General features: G+C 42.3%; 1 protein-coding gene and 1 long non-coding RNA gene across 6 annotated transcripts; both read left to right on the top strand.

Moving 5' to 3' along the window:
* The first annotated feature begins 11 nt into the window (after positions 1-11).
* On the top strand, positions 12-3,887 carry rnaseh1 (ribonuclease H1). Of its 5 annotated transcripts, none has more exons than XM_069515377.1 (9): positions 12-229; positions 469-570; positions 1,391-1,515; positions 1,690-1,866; positions 2,107-2,206; positions 2,321-2,375; positions 2,604-2,688; positions 2,972-3,096; positions 3,603-3,887. In XM_069515377.1, exons 2-9 carry the CDS (start codon positions 506-508, stop codon positions 3,720-3,722), a joined length of 852 nt encoding a protein of 283 aa, XP_069371478.1. In that variant the 5' UTR covers positions 12-229; positions 469-505; the 3' UTR covers positions 3,723-3,887. The 5 variants fall into 5 exon arrangements, with proteins under 5 accessions (XP_069371478.1, XP_069371476.1, XP_069371474.1 ...); XM_069515375.1 differs by having other exon boundaries at positions 88-229; positions 1,687-1,866; XM_069515373.1 differs by having other exon boundaries at positions 101-229; positions 404-570; positions 1,687-1,866.
* A 58-nt stretch (positions 3,888-3,945) lies between these two features.
* LOC138405618 (uncharacterized) lies at positions 3,946-12,415 on the top strand. The gene is made up of 3 exons (XR_011239414.1): positions 3,946-4,079; positions 10,911-10,952; positions 12,282-12,415. It is a non-coding gene; the product is annotated as an uncharacterized lncRNA (long non-coding RNA).
* The last annotated feature ends 1,312 nt before the right edge of the window (positions 12,416-13,727 follow it).

The following is a 13,727-nucleotide window of genomic DNA, read 5'->3' as shown; positions in this document are numbered from 1 at the left end:
GAGGAAGAAGAAGAAGAAGAAGAGTAACATCGCGAGAGTTCGGACACAAGCTAGCGGATGCTAACGGCTGCTAACTCTATGTGTCACTATTTTCTCCGTCGCGTCATTTTTCAGATTCCAAACAAAACATCAGCCGTGAGGTTATAAAGATGTGACGTCATTCCCGGTGTTGTCATGGCGACGAGGACTTACGCTTGAGTCACTAGCGTGAATCAGAGGAGGCTAACAGGTTAGCTAACAGGAAGCGGCTAACTCTCGAGCTGAGTTGAACTCACGTCCTGAGGTTTTGTCAGAGAAACGCGACTTTAATGTGATTTAATATAAAATGTCGAGACTTCAGTGAATTTAATGTGATTTAATATAAAATGTCGAGACTTCTGTGAATTTAATGTTTCTGAGTTAGCATCGCGATGGTGGCCTCGTGGTGCGTTCACGGACGGTGATGTTCAGATTCACTGGTCTCTTCAGAGAACTTCGCAGGAGCGTGTGCTGCGCCGCGGATCAGATGGCGAAGGGCAAGTTTTTCTACGCGGTGCAGAAGGGATTCAAACCCGGAGTCTACAAGTCCTGGTGAGACGGCTCACACCGAAGTGTTCCAACTTGTGCTTGTACGGGAATAAAATCCACCGGCCCTGTTCAGTGCGTTTGATTCCTGTGAGAAATCACAAGCCAGACTCCGTTCGGATTTCTCGTTGTTTACAATCTCTTTGTATGTATTTAATACAAAACAACAAAACATAACAAGTCATTCAGTGTTTTCAAATCTTTATAATCCGACTTTACATTCGGCGTCGAAGACAGCACGCCTGCGACAGCTTATTCATGATTATGCTTCATTTTGTTTCCCGTGAGTCACTGGCCAAACTCTATTCAGATCACTCGATTTAACGTGTTTGTATCGCTAACAAATGAAATCCCAGGAAAAGTAAATAATGTGACAGTGTCTTATAATCAGTAAAGCCCACGTTTTAATTCGGCTTAAAAAACAACACGTGCTCCTTTCAATAATGATATTTAATTGTAAGACACACACTCGATGAGTGTTATTGTGACTCGTGGAATATTTTAGGGTCATGTCACGTTGATAGTTTGCAACAGGCTTTTAAAAGTATGTTGTGTTCGTGAACAGCAGAAGTTAAAGGTTTGGTCCTCTCACATATTTCACAGGAAAACACCAAATATTAACGAGCATCAGAGTTGTAAAGCTGCATCATACAACAAATCTACTATCAAGAATAATGTTGAGCTCATTATGCATCTGACACTTCTATATAGCGAATATATAAGTCCTGGGAAGAAGTTTGGATTTTTCACAAAAGAAAGATGCATGATTTCTTTTAAGATTCATGAATTGATCATTATTTTTCTTCTTTCTTGAATTTTTATTTAGGGATGAATGTAAGAGTCAGGTGGAAAAATTCCCATCTGCCTCTTTCAAGAAGTTTGCATCAGAGCGAGACGCCTGGGCGTTTGTCAGAGGAGTGGAACTCTCCTCCCCTCCAGAGGTGAAGAACGGTACGCTGGTGTAGACTGAGTTCGTTTTATTTTCACCCACACGTGTACAGCCTTTGTCCGTTAGGAGGAGATGCTAAAATAAATTTCCAGCTAAATAGAACCTGCACAATAGCATCTGTCCAATCTTAAAGGGCGAACATGACTAGAACCTTTTGTGTTTTTGGTTTTCAGCAGCTCAGAGTTTTGAGCCGGCTGTCGCCCTTCTTCCTAAAAGAGGCCCAGAGCCTCTGGAGTACATCCCTCTGGGTAAGAAGAGATGCCACTCAGATGAGGAGGTGGTGCCCCCCCCCAAACGAGTCAAAGAGACAGAAAGCTCCTCTTCACAAAACTCAGATGGATTCACATACATGGGTGAGATGTTCAAGCTGTCAGTGGAAAATAAGTGTGCTTATCCTGCAAAATAAGATAATCCCTTATTAGTACCACTCTGGGGAAATGTGCAATATTAGAGCAGCAAGAATCAAACATTTGCTTCAGTAAGTAATAATAAAAAAAATATAAAACTGTAGGTGGATAATCTGAACTGATTTAGTTACATGGTGGTTGACACGAACTCAAAACATCCAGTAAAACTGAACTCCCTCCCTCCAGGTGACGCTGTGGTCGTTTACACTGACGGCTGCTGCGCAGGAAACGGAAAACGCATGGCCCGAGCCGGCATCGGAGTCTACTGGGGTCCCAACCACCCACTGTGAGGAAACACACACTTTACAGACAGTAACTGAATTAAAGACACACTCGTTCTTATTCCTCATAAAAACCAATGAAATCTATACATAAAATATTTGTCTGCGCTGTCCTGCAGGAATGTTGCAGAGCGACTTCACGGAAGACAAACCAACCAACGGGCAGAGTTACGGGTAAACATCTCATCACATCTAATCATCAGTGTTTCAGTGTTAAGACTCAGACAGACATTACGCACCAGAGACAATATAGATATCGCTTAATAATTTCTAAGTGTTATACTTTCACACAGACATGTCGCTAACCGTCCGTGTGTGTGTGTGTGTGTGTGTGTGTGTGTGTGTGTGTGTGTGTGTGTGTGTGTGTGTGTGTGTGTTTGTGTTTGTGTGTGTGTGAACCAGGCTGCCTGCAAAGCACTGCAACAAGCTAAAGAGAAGAACATCAAGAAGTTGGTTCTTTACACCGACAGCAAGTTCACGATCAATGGTGAGATTTCTAAACATGGAACCATGTGTCATATTTCACCACATCTGACCATAAAGGGTACTTCCTGTTTATTTCAACCTGGCATATTTCCCATAATGCAGTTTTATCAGTCGCCCTGTTCATTCTAGAACTTTGGGGAAACAAAGAACAGACATCTGGATGAGCAGCAAGAACCAAGAGACTTTTACATGAATCATTTGAACCATTGGACCCAGAGTCTGACCGAAACACAAACACCAGCCTCCTCTGAGCCCAGGCCTGAAGTTTGTGTGTGTTCCTGCAGGTGTGACCAAGTGGGTGAAGAACTGGAAGCTGAACGGCTGGAGACTGAAATCTGGAGGTGAAATCATCAACAAAGACGACTTTGTGAAGCTCGACAAACTGAACGCAGAGCTGGAGGTGGTCTGGGTAAATTCCAACCCGGACTTATTTATTAAAATATATATATATATATATATGTGTGTATTCTGGTCACATAGAAGAGTCAGTCTGACTTTAATAATACTCGTGCAGTCTATTATCCTCCACTGTGAGGTGGTGACTTCACAACAACCATACTACAGTAAGAGGAGTGTCCACAAGAGGCGCTAGAGGCCCGTTACATTAAGAATCAGAAGGTGTGAACGTGGAACCAGGTAGGAGCTGGTGTGTGGAAATTAAAAACAGCTTAGACGGAGCAGCAGGTGTTTTTTATATCAATAATACTCCATTGATAGAAAAAGCCTGGATGGTGACGAGGTGAGTTCTTTTAATTTTCTTTCTTCAGTTTTGCTTCAGAGAGACGACCTGAAACCAAGCTGATGTCTTCCATGATATTCATTTTGTCTTTGAGGGATTTTATTTATTTTTTTTAATGTTAAATGTGAATGTTTCTGTTGTTGACTTTCCTCCTTTCCTTCCTCCTCATCCTCCAGCTGCATATTCCAGGTCACGCCGGCTACAGAGGCAACGAGGAGGCTGACAGACTCTCGAGAGAAGGAGCCGTGAAGCCTCTAGAGCAGCATGACGACGACGACAGTGACGATTCCGATTAAAGGGAGTCGGATCACGTGCATCTGGATTTGGACTTTTTTGTTTTCCCCTCGCAGCAGCTCTGACGAACCCAAAAACTCAGAGGAGGGAAGTGTGTGTTTTGTCTGTGTCTCTGTTGAATGTTCTGTTCTTAATAAAGTTTTTTTTAAGTTTCAGCTGAAAACAAAGTCAGTTCGGTTATGATTTCTTCCAAGGATTCTTTTTTACCTTGTTTACTTGTTTTTAGAGGATAGGAAAGAAGGAGGAGAAGACAGAGGGAGGAGGTAGAGTGAAGGAGAGGAAGAAGGAGGTGAAGACAGAGAAAGGAAGGAGGAGAGTGAAGGAGAGTTTGGATAAGGAGCCAATCTGCTTTGACAGAGGTGAGAAATACAAAAATCAGAAAATGTAAATAAGATGAGAGAAACTGATTCAGGAAGAAGAAGACTTCTTATCCACTCTTCAGTCTAGTTGTAGTACAGTCTGTCATCCAGCAGGGGGGCTCCATGACATTATTAGTCCCACACAAGGATTCAGGCTAAAAAACACGTTCACATTCGATGCACATTGTTTCATACATGTCATTAAATTACATGTAAATAAACTTTATACAGTTAAATTGATTTAAAATCCAGTCACCAAATGAAACCGGGAGATTTCATCTTCCTGTCGGTCGAGCAAAACGTCAATGTCAGACTAGTATTGATTATCTGGCAGCACGTTTGACACATAGAGAAATTATAGATTTATAAGTCTTCAGTTACTAAGGTTCAATTTAGCCTCATTCAAATTAGAGCTTTTTAGAAACTTTCAAATCATTGTTTAATGTAAATTAAACATGAACATATATATATGTGTATATATATATACACATATCTTTTCTGTAAAATATCTCATAGCTTGAACATCGAAACTGTAATTTTTGTGAAAGGCTCATATTGACTTTTTATTGACCGGTCAATCTTTTGTTCTCCAGTAAAAAGCGGCAGAGCGACAGCGTTGTCTATAATTATTAACTCACATCATTGTCATTTGATTTGCTGATCTATTCAACATTTTATCACTGGATTTTAAAAGAAGTACATGCAGTATTTTTCTGTATATTTTTCATTAGTCCTCCGTCTTTACAAATTCATGTCGTGCTGCTTTTTCCAAACAGACAGAACTTTATTTCTATTCTATTCTAATTTCTACTGTTTCACTTCATTTCACTTTTCGCTCAGTTTATTCGATAGAAATCTGACATTTATGGTGTTGAGACAAGTTTATACAATTTGCTGCAGATAATCAGAGTCTCTCTTTTTCCTTTTATTTTTCAATTACAAAAGCGAGACAGACGTTTGCCCTTGGCGGAGGTTCGTGTTCTACTGAGCGCTCTAGTTTAGACTTTTAGGATTTTTGAAAAGATGTGAAATAATCTGAATGTGTTAATATTCTACCTCAATACAAATTCCAGTTATTTTTTATAACAAATATAAATAATTCTCACTTGTTTTAAATCAAGTACAGACACTTAAACTGTTTTAAAATTAGGTTGAGTCTTTCTGCTGCTCTGATCATTTTTATTATATTATTCTTATGCAGAAATATCTTCATGAGATTCTCACGATTTATCCTCTGAACAACTTAACCAGTGATAAGACTTTGAGTAGGTCAGCGTTTTAGTGCACGTTAGTGGACTTGTAATAAGAGTACATATATATTATTAGATATATTTCTAAATTATTGTATTGATACTTCGACATATCAACTGTACATGTTCGTAACAAATCATCACCAGCTTCCTTTCTGCTGATGGAAACAGAGAGAGAGAAATTAAGAGACTCACCCTCCTCTTCCTCCTCCTCCTCCTCCTCCTCCGTCCTCCTGCAGCCAGTCAATTGGTCGGTGTCGATGTTGGAAACAGCAGGACGGAGGCTCGGGGTCCCTCGCCCTGACCTTGACTGCTGCCTCGCGGCAAGCGTGGGCCACCACGACCCCACCAGAGGCAGACCAGTCTGAGAGAAAACGCCTCTAGGAGGTCAAAGGTCGCCCCTTGGCAGCTTCACCTCCTCGCTGGCTGAGCCTCGTTAGCACTCTTCCTCAACACACACACACACACACACACATGCCTCCTCAGCAGACCGAGCTCTGGCATCAGTCCGCCGCTGCCCTGCTGGAGGGGAGGAAGACCGAGCAAACTGTAAAGAAACTTAACAAACCAGACATTAGAAACATCCTGCTCACATTTCACTCAGAGGTTTTGTCAATTTTTAGACCAACGGTGTCTAAAATAAACCGGAATGTTCTGCTGGGGTTGAAGAACTCTCTGACACCTCAAACCGTCTGACACAGAGCGGGGGATGTTCGCTAAAGTGCTCGCAGTGATGATGGGGAAGGAAGAAAACTTCATGCAGACATTCAGTTTGACAGACAATAAACCCCGGCCGCAGAAATGTTGTAGTCAAGTCACTAACGTCCCAGTCCTGCAAAGTTAGAGATTGAATCTGTGTCATGGTAACGTTGAGTCATGTCAGAGCTGCTGTGGTCAATCGTTGGGTTTGACAAGATAACGAGTCCCTGAGATCACAGCGAAGTTTATGTCCAAGTCACTGAAGTCACGAGCGGAGATTTCTGAAAGCGTGTAATGATATTTCTGAGAGGTCTTCTCTCAGTTATCAGGTCATGTTAAAGAGGCAAAGCTCACGTGTTAGTGAGGCTGTTTCTAAGTCACTGTTGATATCCAAGTCGCTGAAGCCACTGATTTCAGTCCAGAGTTGCTCAGGTCATGTCAGAGTCGTGTCTAAACCATGTATGATGCCAAGAGCCTGTACGAGATCATCATGTCGATGTTTAACAAAAGTCATCGTGTCTTGAGTTTTCAAGTCCACAAGTTAATTCGTCAAGTTGCACAGTTCTCGTCTGAAGTCGTCAAGTTCATGTTTTGAGTTTTGGAGGTTGTGTCTGTGTCGACGAGCTCATGTCCGAGTCTCTGAGGTCGTATCTGGAGAGGACAGGCTTCTGTCTGAGGACGTTATACTCTGAAGAACAAGACACTGAAGATGTACATTCTTTTTTTCATTGCACATCTGGCATCGAGGCCGTAGCTTGTGAGCCCAGTTCCTGCTCTCCTCTCCCGACGCTTATCGTGAGATGATTTCCTCATCGAGTCACGAAACTGTGTCTACTGGTTCTTCCTTTCTGATCCGCCATCAAGGAGAAGCAGGGCTCAGCACGCCGTCGATGGAGGAGGCACAGAAGGAGTCGCAATCAAAGATGGCAAGAAGAACAAAGTGGCATCTGTTTCCATGACAGCTGTCTACATCCAGCTCTGAAACCAGCTCCCCCAACTCCGTCGCTACCAACACGCCGTTTGATTTATTTAAAAAAAAAAGCTGTGTTTCTTAGAGGTTTGTCAATTTTCAGTAAAGGTTCTGTTTTTCTAGAGGAGGGTAATGGCTCAAAGACCCCTCTGTTCTGTTCAATAAGGATTGTCATTTCTTATTTTTCACCAACCCCCACAGCAACTGCTTGGTTTTGTTCTCCCGAGCTGAAGATGTGTTAATCGGTGAAATTAGAAAGTAACTGGAGGTCAGAGAGAATAAAGAACCTGCCAACTTTCTGCTTTGTTAAAAAAAAAAAACGGACTTATCTTTAGAACACAATCTCAGACTTCTACTGTCGACTCTTTCTGCTTTAAACAATTACGATGAGTTCAGATAATTTCCAAACCAAATAACAAAACTTACCACACAACTGTTAAAACTGAAAAAAACATTTTAATTTGGGTGACTTGACCCTTAAAGCCTCAATTAACAAGCACACGGACAAAACAATCATCTCCGAACCCTTGATGGATAAAGTTTGCAACAACAAAGTCTTAATTCTACAGTTTTTTTTCCCATCAGTCAGGTCAGTGAACGCACCACAGGTCTCACTCAGACCTCTTCACAGACTGATCAATCCTTTCTTTATTTCAGTGCTTCATTATCTCGTCTCCCTGCTGATTTACATCGTGGACAGAAACGTATGAATCAATCTGTGCCCTCGTGGAAAGTTTGGCTTGCTCCGCACCCTGAAGCCATCTGTGTATTTACAAAGTTCCACTCCAAAATGAGATTTTCAGCATTTGGAAATTGTGACGCCTACTCTGATGTGGAAACATAAAAAAAAATCAAATATTGGCATGAAAGTAAAACTCATTATGGAAATACATTGAACTTATTGACTATTCATGAAATATGCCTGCAATCGAGGAGACAGTTTCCAGGATGGTGTCTGAGTTTGTGAAACAGAGGTGAAGTTTGTTACTCTCTTAATGAGTTTGAATCATTCAGTAATTACTTCTTCTGGATGAATTTAATTACAGTCAGTCTCCGTAATGTGAAACAGCCTCAGTCACATTCTATATTTTTCTAACTCATCCGTGATCAGGGGATCGGGAAACCTTATAGTCGGTGGCAGCACAAACAGGAGTCAGGACAGACAGAAACAAAAATGGTCCAATTGGCGAGTGACCTCTGTGGAGGTAGAGCAGGCTGGGTATCAACAGTGTGAGGGGGTTGGTCGGCTGAGACGATGGCTTTGTGAACAAGCTTGATGTCGGCCGGGATGGCCAACTCAAGAGCAGCCTCAAGAACAGGAACAGACTACGTTGGCCAAGACAGCTGACTCAGGAACAGCTTGTCATTGGCCGATCCAGGAGCAGATGTTGGCCGGAAGCCTTCAGGAGCCGGCTCGACGCAGGAACAGACAAAACGTTGGTGGGGAAGGGAAGGCAGACTTGGAGATGGCCAAATCAAATGTTGGCCGGACTTCGGTCGTGGTGCTGGGCAGTGAAGGCTTTTGGCCAGTGGGCAGAGTAAGGGACCGATATCATTGAACCATCGATTCCTCTGGGAAATAATGAGGCAAGCACCAAGGAAAGGTGACTGCTGGAGGTTCTCGGGGGGTTTTCAGCAAAGGAAGAAAACACACTCAGCGGAATGCAGCATCAAACGCAACTGTCCTGCTTTCACCTCTTCACCAAAACCGACTCATAAACTTCTTTTAATTGAATTTGGCACCACGATTGCCCGGCGTCCTCATTATGAGGGGAGGTGAATTGTGGATAGACGCGGCGGGTGGTTTGACAGCCCGCTGTGAGCGCTGATGTTTCAGAAGGCAGGGGAGGAAGGAGACGGAAGAGAGGACAGACATGATGGGAAAAAAGATGAGAGAGGGAGAGGAGCCAGAGGAAAGAGGAGCTGGGGAGGGAATCGGAGGAGATTTGAGGAAACGGGAAAGCCAAAAAAAAGAGACTGAAACAGAGAGAGCAGGGAGGAGGTGAGGGAGGAACTGAGTGAAAAAGAGAAAAGGAAGGTGGTCGAGGGAATGGGAGTAGATGACTGATGGAGAAAGAAAAGGAATAGTGGGATGAATAGAAAGCGATTTCAGGAACAGCTCTAAGAAACAAAAACGTGTCCCAGAACTGTGTCTGCTGACTGTCAAGTGAAATAAGATTTAAATATATTGAGATTTCTTTAGTTTAAAAACAAAACAACAGTGAGTTCGAAAAATCAGAAACCTGAACCTAAATAATGAAACTGTTTCTGAAATCGATAAAGTAAAACACAGAACCGATGATTTCTGACCTGCTAACAACCGAGTAAGTTCCTCGGTACGTCTGAAGAATGTGACAGTGATGCTTTTCCATTTCCTACTTTGAAATTTGAATTTATTGACAAACTAAAAACCAATTAAAGAATAAATAATCACCGGATGAATCGATAATAACCGTCCTCTAGAGTATTATATTATCATACATATATTTTATATACTTCTGTATATTATGCTGAACCTTGTCTCCTGGAAATGATGCTGCAGCAACAGCAAATATGATTTACAGCAGATATAATTATAACCAGATAACATGTTCTGTTCAAGTAATTATATTTTTAGATATTTCAGTCTTTGATATTTCAGCACGTCTGTCTCTATTCTGATTTTCTCGACAACAGCTCGTCCCATTGTCTCCACACTCGGTGGTTGTTCTGCTCAGGACCCGAGGAGGCGCAGTATCGACCGTAAAGTTATTTGGCTGAACGTTTCTCCAGAAAATCGAGATTCATCCATTTATTTTACACTGCAAAATGCATTGTTGCCATGGTAACCAGGTTTTTTTCTTTCTTTTTTTTCTTGTAAAGACACAACACTGTCGCGCTCCTGCTCATCACGAACAACCGGCTCAACAAGCAAAGCACCTGGAAAACTGACGTGTTAAATATTTAAAATCACAATGTGCAGATAGCTGCCAGATAAATGAGCAGCATTGATTAGAAAAAGTACAATATTTCTGCCTCAGACTGAAACACGGTGAAGGGAAAGTAGAGTAGAAATGCCTCAACACTGTATTTCCGTACAGTATTGAAGTAACCGTACTTTGTTCCGCTCTGAGTTTTGTCTGTGGTAGAAATGGGACACTGTGATGCTGTGAGCTGCCTGCTGGCTGTTAAAATGCTGCTCAGGTCTGCAGCAGGCTGACACCCAGCGAGGCGGCAGAGGCAGACTGCCTGAATCCCAAACACACATCCTGCCTCGACAGAATACATCTTCATCTCCACACTGACACCGTTAGAGGCGGCTCACCATCCAGTCTTCTGCTAAATCATCGCAAACGCATCAAGCGGACAAAGAATCAGAGTAAAACAAACAGGACATGGTCACATTTCTTTGGGGAAAACATCAGCTGGTGTTCATCCTCATCAGGGAGGGCTGATGGGAGACGTGGTCTTAATTTGACAGAACACCACCTCTAACAATACGAGGACGCTGCTCCCACTCATCACTTGATCACAGGGAGGTGAAGTGAAGACCTCTGGGGTCTGCCTCAGGCCACTGAGCATATTTCTGCATTCATTATCTTCTCTTTGGCTCATTTCTTCACTCAGGTTCAAGTGTTTCAGATTATTTGCTTAAGGGGAGACGCAGCGTCCTCCTCTGATTCTGCTCACAGTTATCAGACAAATTCTCATTGTTATTATTATAATTATTTTTTAATTGACAAAGAAACCAAACTCTCAAAAACGTCCGGAAGTTTCAGTTTCAGTCTTTCAGCTGCAAAAATGATCTTCATGAGATTGTGTCTCGTAGCTGTTGACCTTTACGAGACTATTTCTTTTTATTTGTCATCACTTTGTGTCGTTAACTTTTGAGTGAGTCAAATAAGCCTCAGTTGTTCTGTCTTTCCTCAACAGTTTCCTCTGATGCAGACGTCAGAGAACGGAGAAGAACAGGATGTACGTTTGAATCACTATAGAAACAGATGGTCTCTGAGTTTTCTCCTGATGTACCAAAATGCAGCTTAAGTATCTTGGATGTAGTGTAGAAGTAATGTGTGTGTGTACATATATATATATATATATATATATATATATATATATATATATATATTGAAGACGACTTGACACTAGAGACTGAGACATAAACTCCTGAGGACAATGTTTATTGAGAAGTGGAGACATTTTCTATTGAATTCTATAGAAACTACCAGTGGAGTCGCCCCCTGCTGGTCAGAGAGAGAACACAGGTTTTGGACACGTAAGCACTGGCTTCACTTTCTGAACCTGGAGTCTCGAACATTTTAATTAAAAGTCTATGTTAAAAACTGAAAATGAATCATTAACATTTAATAATTAATCCATTCATTTGTTCAGTAACGGTGAAGAAGAAGGAAAACTCGTACGAGTGTTCCTTCAGTAACATGGTCTGTCTGTCTGTCTCCGTCTGTCTCCGTCTGTCTCCGTCTCTCAGTTGTATTAAATGTTAATCAGCCTCCTGCAGACTCAGCTGCTCTCTCCGGCTTAATGTTTCTTAATTCAGCTCCAAATCTTCTTCTCATTCTTTATGCAAAAATCAGCCCCAAAAAATCTTTTCAAAGCCAAAACCCCTCCGAGACGATCCGCGCTCCCAAGACACACAGGACCGTAGATAGACTGACAGGTAGCTATTCTTAGAAACTGAACGTGTGAGGGTGGTCCTGTCCTGAGAGGGGCCGCAGAGGAAAGGTCACGGGGTCATTCTCTAATAGATCACACGCTTACATTTGACTGTAGTCACAAGTGGCGTCAGAGGAAAGATCGGGGGATGGGGTCTAATCATTATATTTAAGGTTTTATTTAAGGCTCGCCAACAATCACAGCTCATTTAATGTCTTCGTTCAGTGGTTGTTGAGGTGATGAAGCTGCATGAGTGGATTTGTGCTCCAACACACAGCAAATACTTTCCTACTCATACATCCGACACATCCAGAGCAACAATACTGTCCCATCAGTCTTCTCCCTGAGGAATCTAATTCCAGCATTGACTCTTCTTTTAGCTGTAGTTTTGGTCTTCACCAGATTCTTGGTCTAACACGTGATGGATATGACAATATATTTATATATATATGTTGTATTTTCAAAGATTTTATTAGAAACCACACAATCTAATTACAGTTGATGGATCAATACCTCGTACATGTTGACACTATCACTCTCGTAGTATCTACTGTAGTGTGTGTGTGTGTGTGTGTGTGTGTGTGTGTGTGTGTGTGTGTGTGTGTGTGTGTGTGTGTGTGTGTGTCTCAGATCAGATGTCCCGTCCCCACAGGGAACCACAGCTTGATTGATGGGTGCCGCATTTACGCCATCAGCTTCCCTGTGAGAATCCAAAATGGCTGCCTGTTTCCACGGAGACAACAGACCCCCCCCCACCCCCCACCCCTCACCATCCACTACAGAGATGAAAACTCAAACTGAGGTTTGAACTTCAGTCTTGGTTTTATTTTTCTATTATAACTGTATATTTTCGATTGCTGACTCAGCGTTTAGTTTCAGTGATTTATTTTCTTGGAGCCACGAGGAGGTGGAACTGTTACTGACAGGAAGTGAGTTGTGACTGATAACACCCAATCAGAAAGCTGGGGTTGGTTTCTGTGGCATCATTTAAAAACAGAATAATTTGGGGGTCTGGAAAACTAGTAGTGTGGAAGCCAGGCGTAACCGTAGCAACAGTGATTAGTAATAAAAACTTGTGTTCAGTGTGGGTGTGGCCCAGATGGAGGTCACGGTTCATCGTTAGCACTTGAACCTGCCACCAGGTGTAACTCTTCACTTTTAAATTAGAAAGTATTTTATTTGGTTTATTTGAAAACACTTTTTTTTTGTTGCACAAGCAACAAAAGTTATTGACTTTATGAACACAATGAAAATTAAAAAGTAAACCAGTGAAGAAGAGGAGTTCATCTTCATCGTTACCTCCTCTTCCTGTCGGTGGTGATTGAGTGCGTCTGTCTTCTTCCTCCAACGCCACGGCCGTGCAAGATAGGAAGTGACCTACATAGACTCCCTCGCCTCGGCTGTCGTTTGCATTTCAAGGGGAGATAAATAATTCACACACACACACACACACACTCGGATCCATATTTGAATTTACTTATCTAATGTTATTGAGGCCTGTCATGTTGCAATGGGATGTATACGTCCGATGTTCGGGAATTTGTGTGTGTGTGTGTGTGTGTGTGTGTGTGTGTGTGTGTGTGTGTGTGTGTGTGTGTGTGTGTGTGTGTGTGTGATACAGGAGGTGGTAAGTTCTTTGAGGAGATGTCGGGAGGAGATCTGTAGCCTGAGGCGCCAATGCAGAGAAACTTTCTGTCAGGAGTAAAAGGAGGAGACAAGGAAAAGACCGGAGGAGATGAGAGGAGGAAACAAGAAAGAAAGGAGGGGAGGAAAAACGTTGAGAGGAGAGGTGGAAAGATGAGAAGGTGACAAGAGAGGAGAGGGAAGAAGTGGAGAAAAGGATGAAGAATGGGATGATGTATAAACTTGAGGGAAAATGTAAAAAGTGGAAGAGAAACGAGGAGCGAATAAGAAAAGATGTCATTCTTTTATCTTTGAAACCTCCCCCGCTGGGCTCGGGCTAGCTGTTAGCATGGGCCTTTCTTAGCAAATATATGCTGCTCTCAGGACGCTGTGATCTGAATGTGGCCCAGATCATAAATGTATGGCCCCAGTTGAAAACAAATTTACAAACTA

This window comes from Paralichthys olivaceus, chromosome 19, assembly GCF_024713975.1.
Source record: "Paralichthys olivaceus isolate ysfri-2021 chromosome 19, ASM2471397v2, whole genome shotgun sequence".
Lineage (NCBI taxonomy): Eukaryota > Metazoa > Chordata > Actinopteri > Pleuronectiformes > Paralichthyidae > Paralichthys > Paralichthys olivaceus.
The sequence above is the reverse complement of the archived record's forward strand: the minus strand, read 5'-3'. Positions and strand labels throughout refer to the sequence as shown.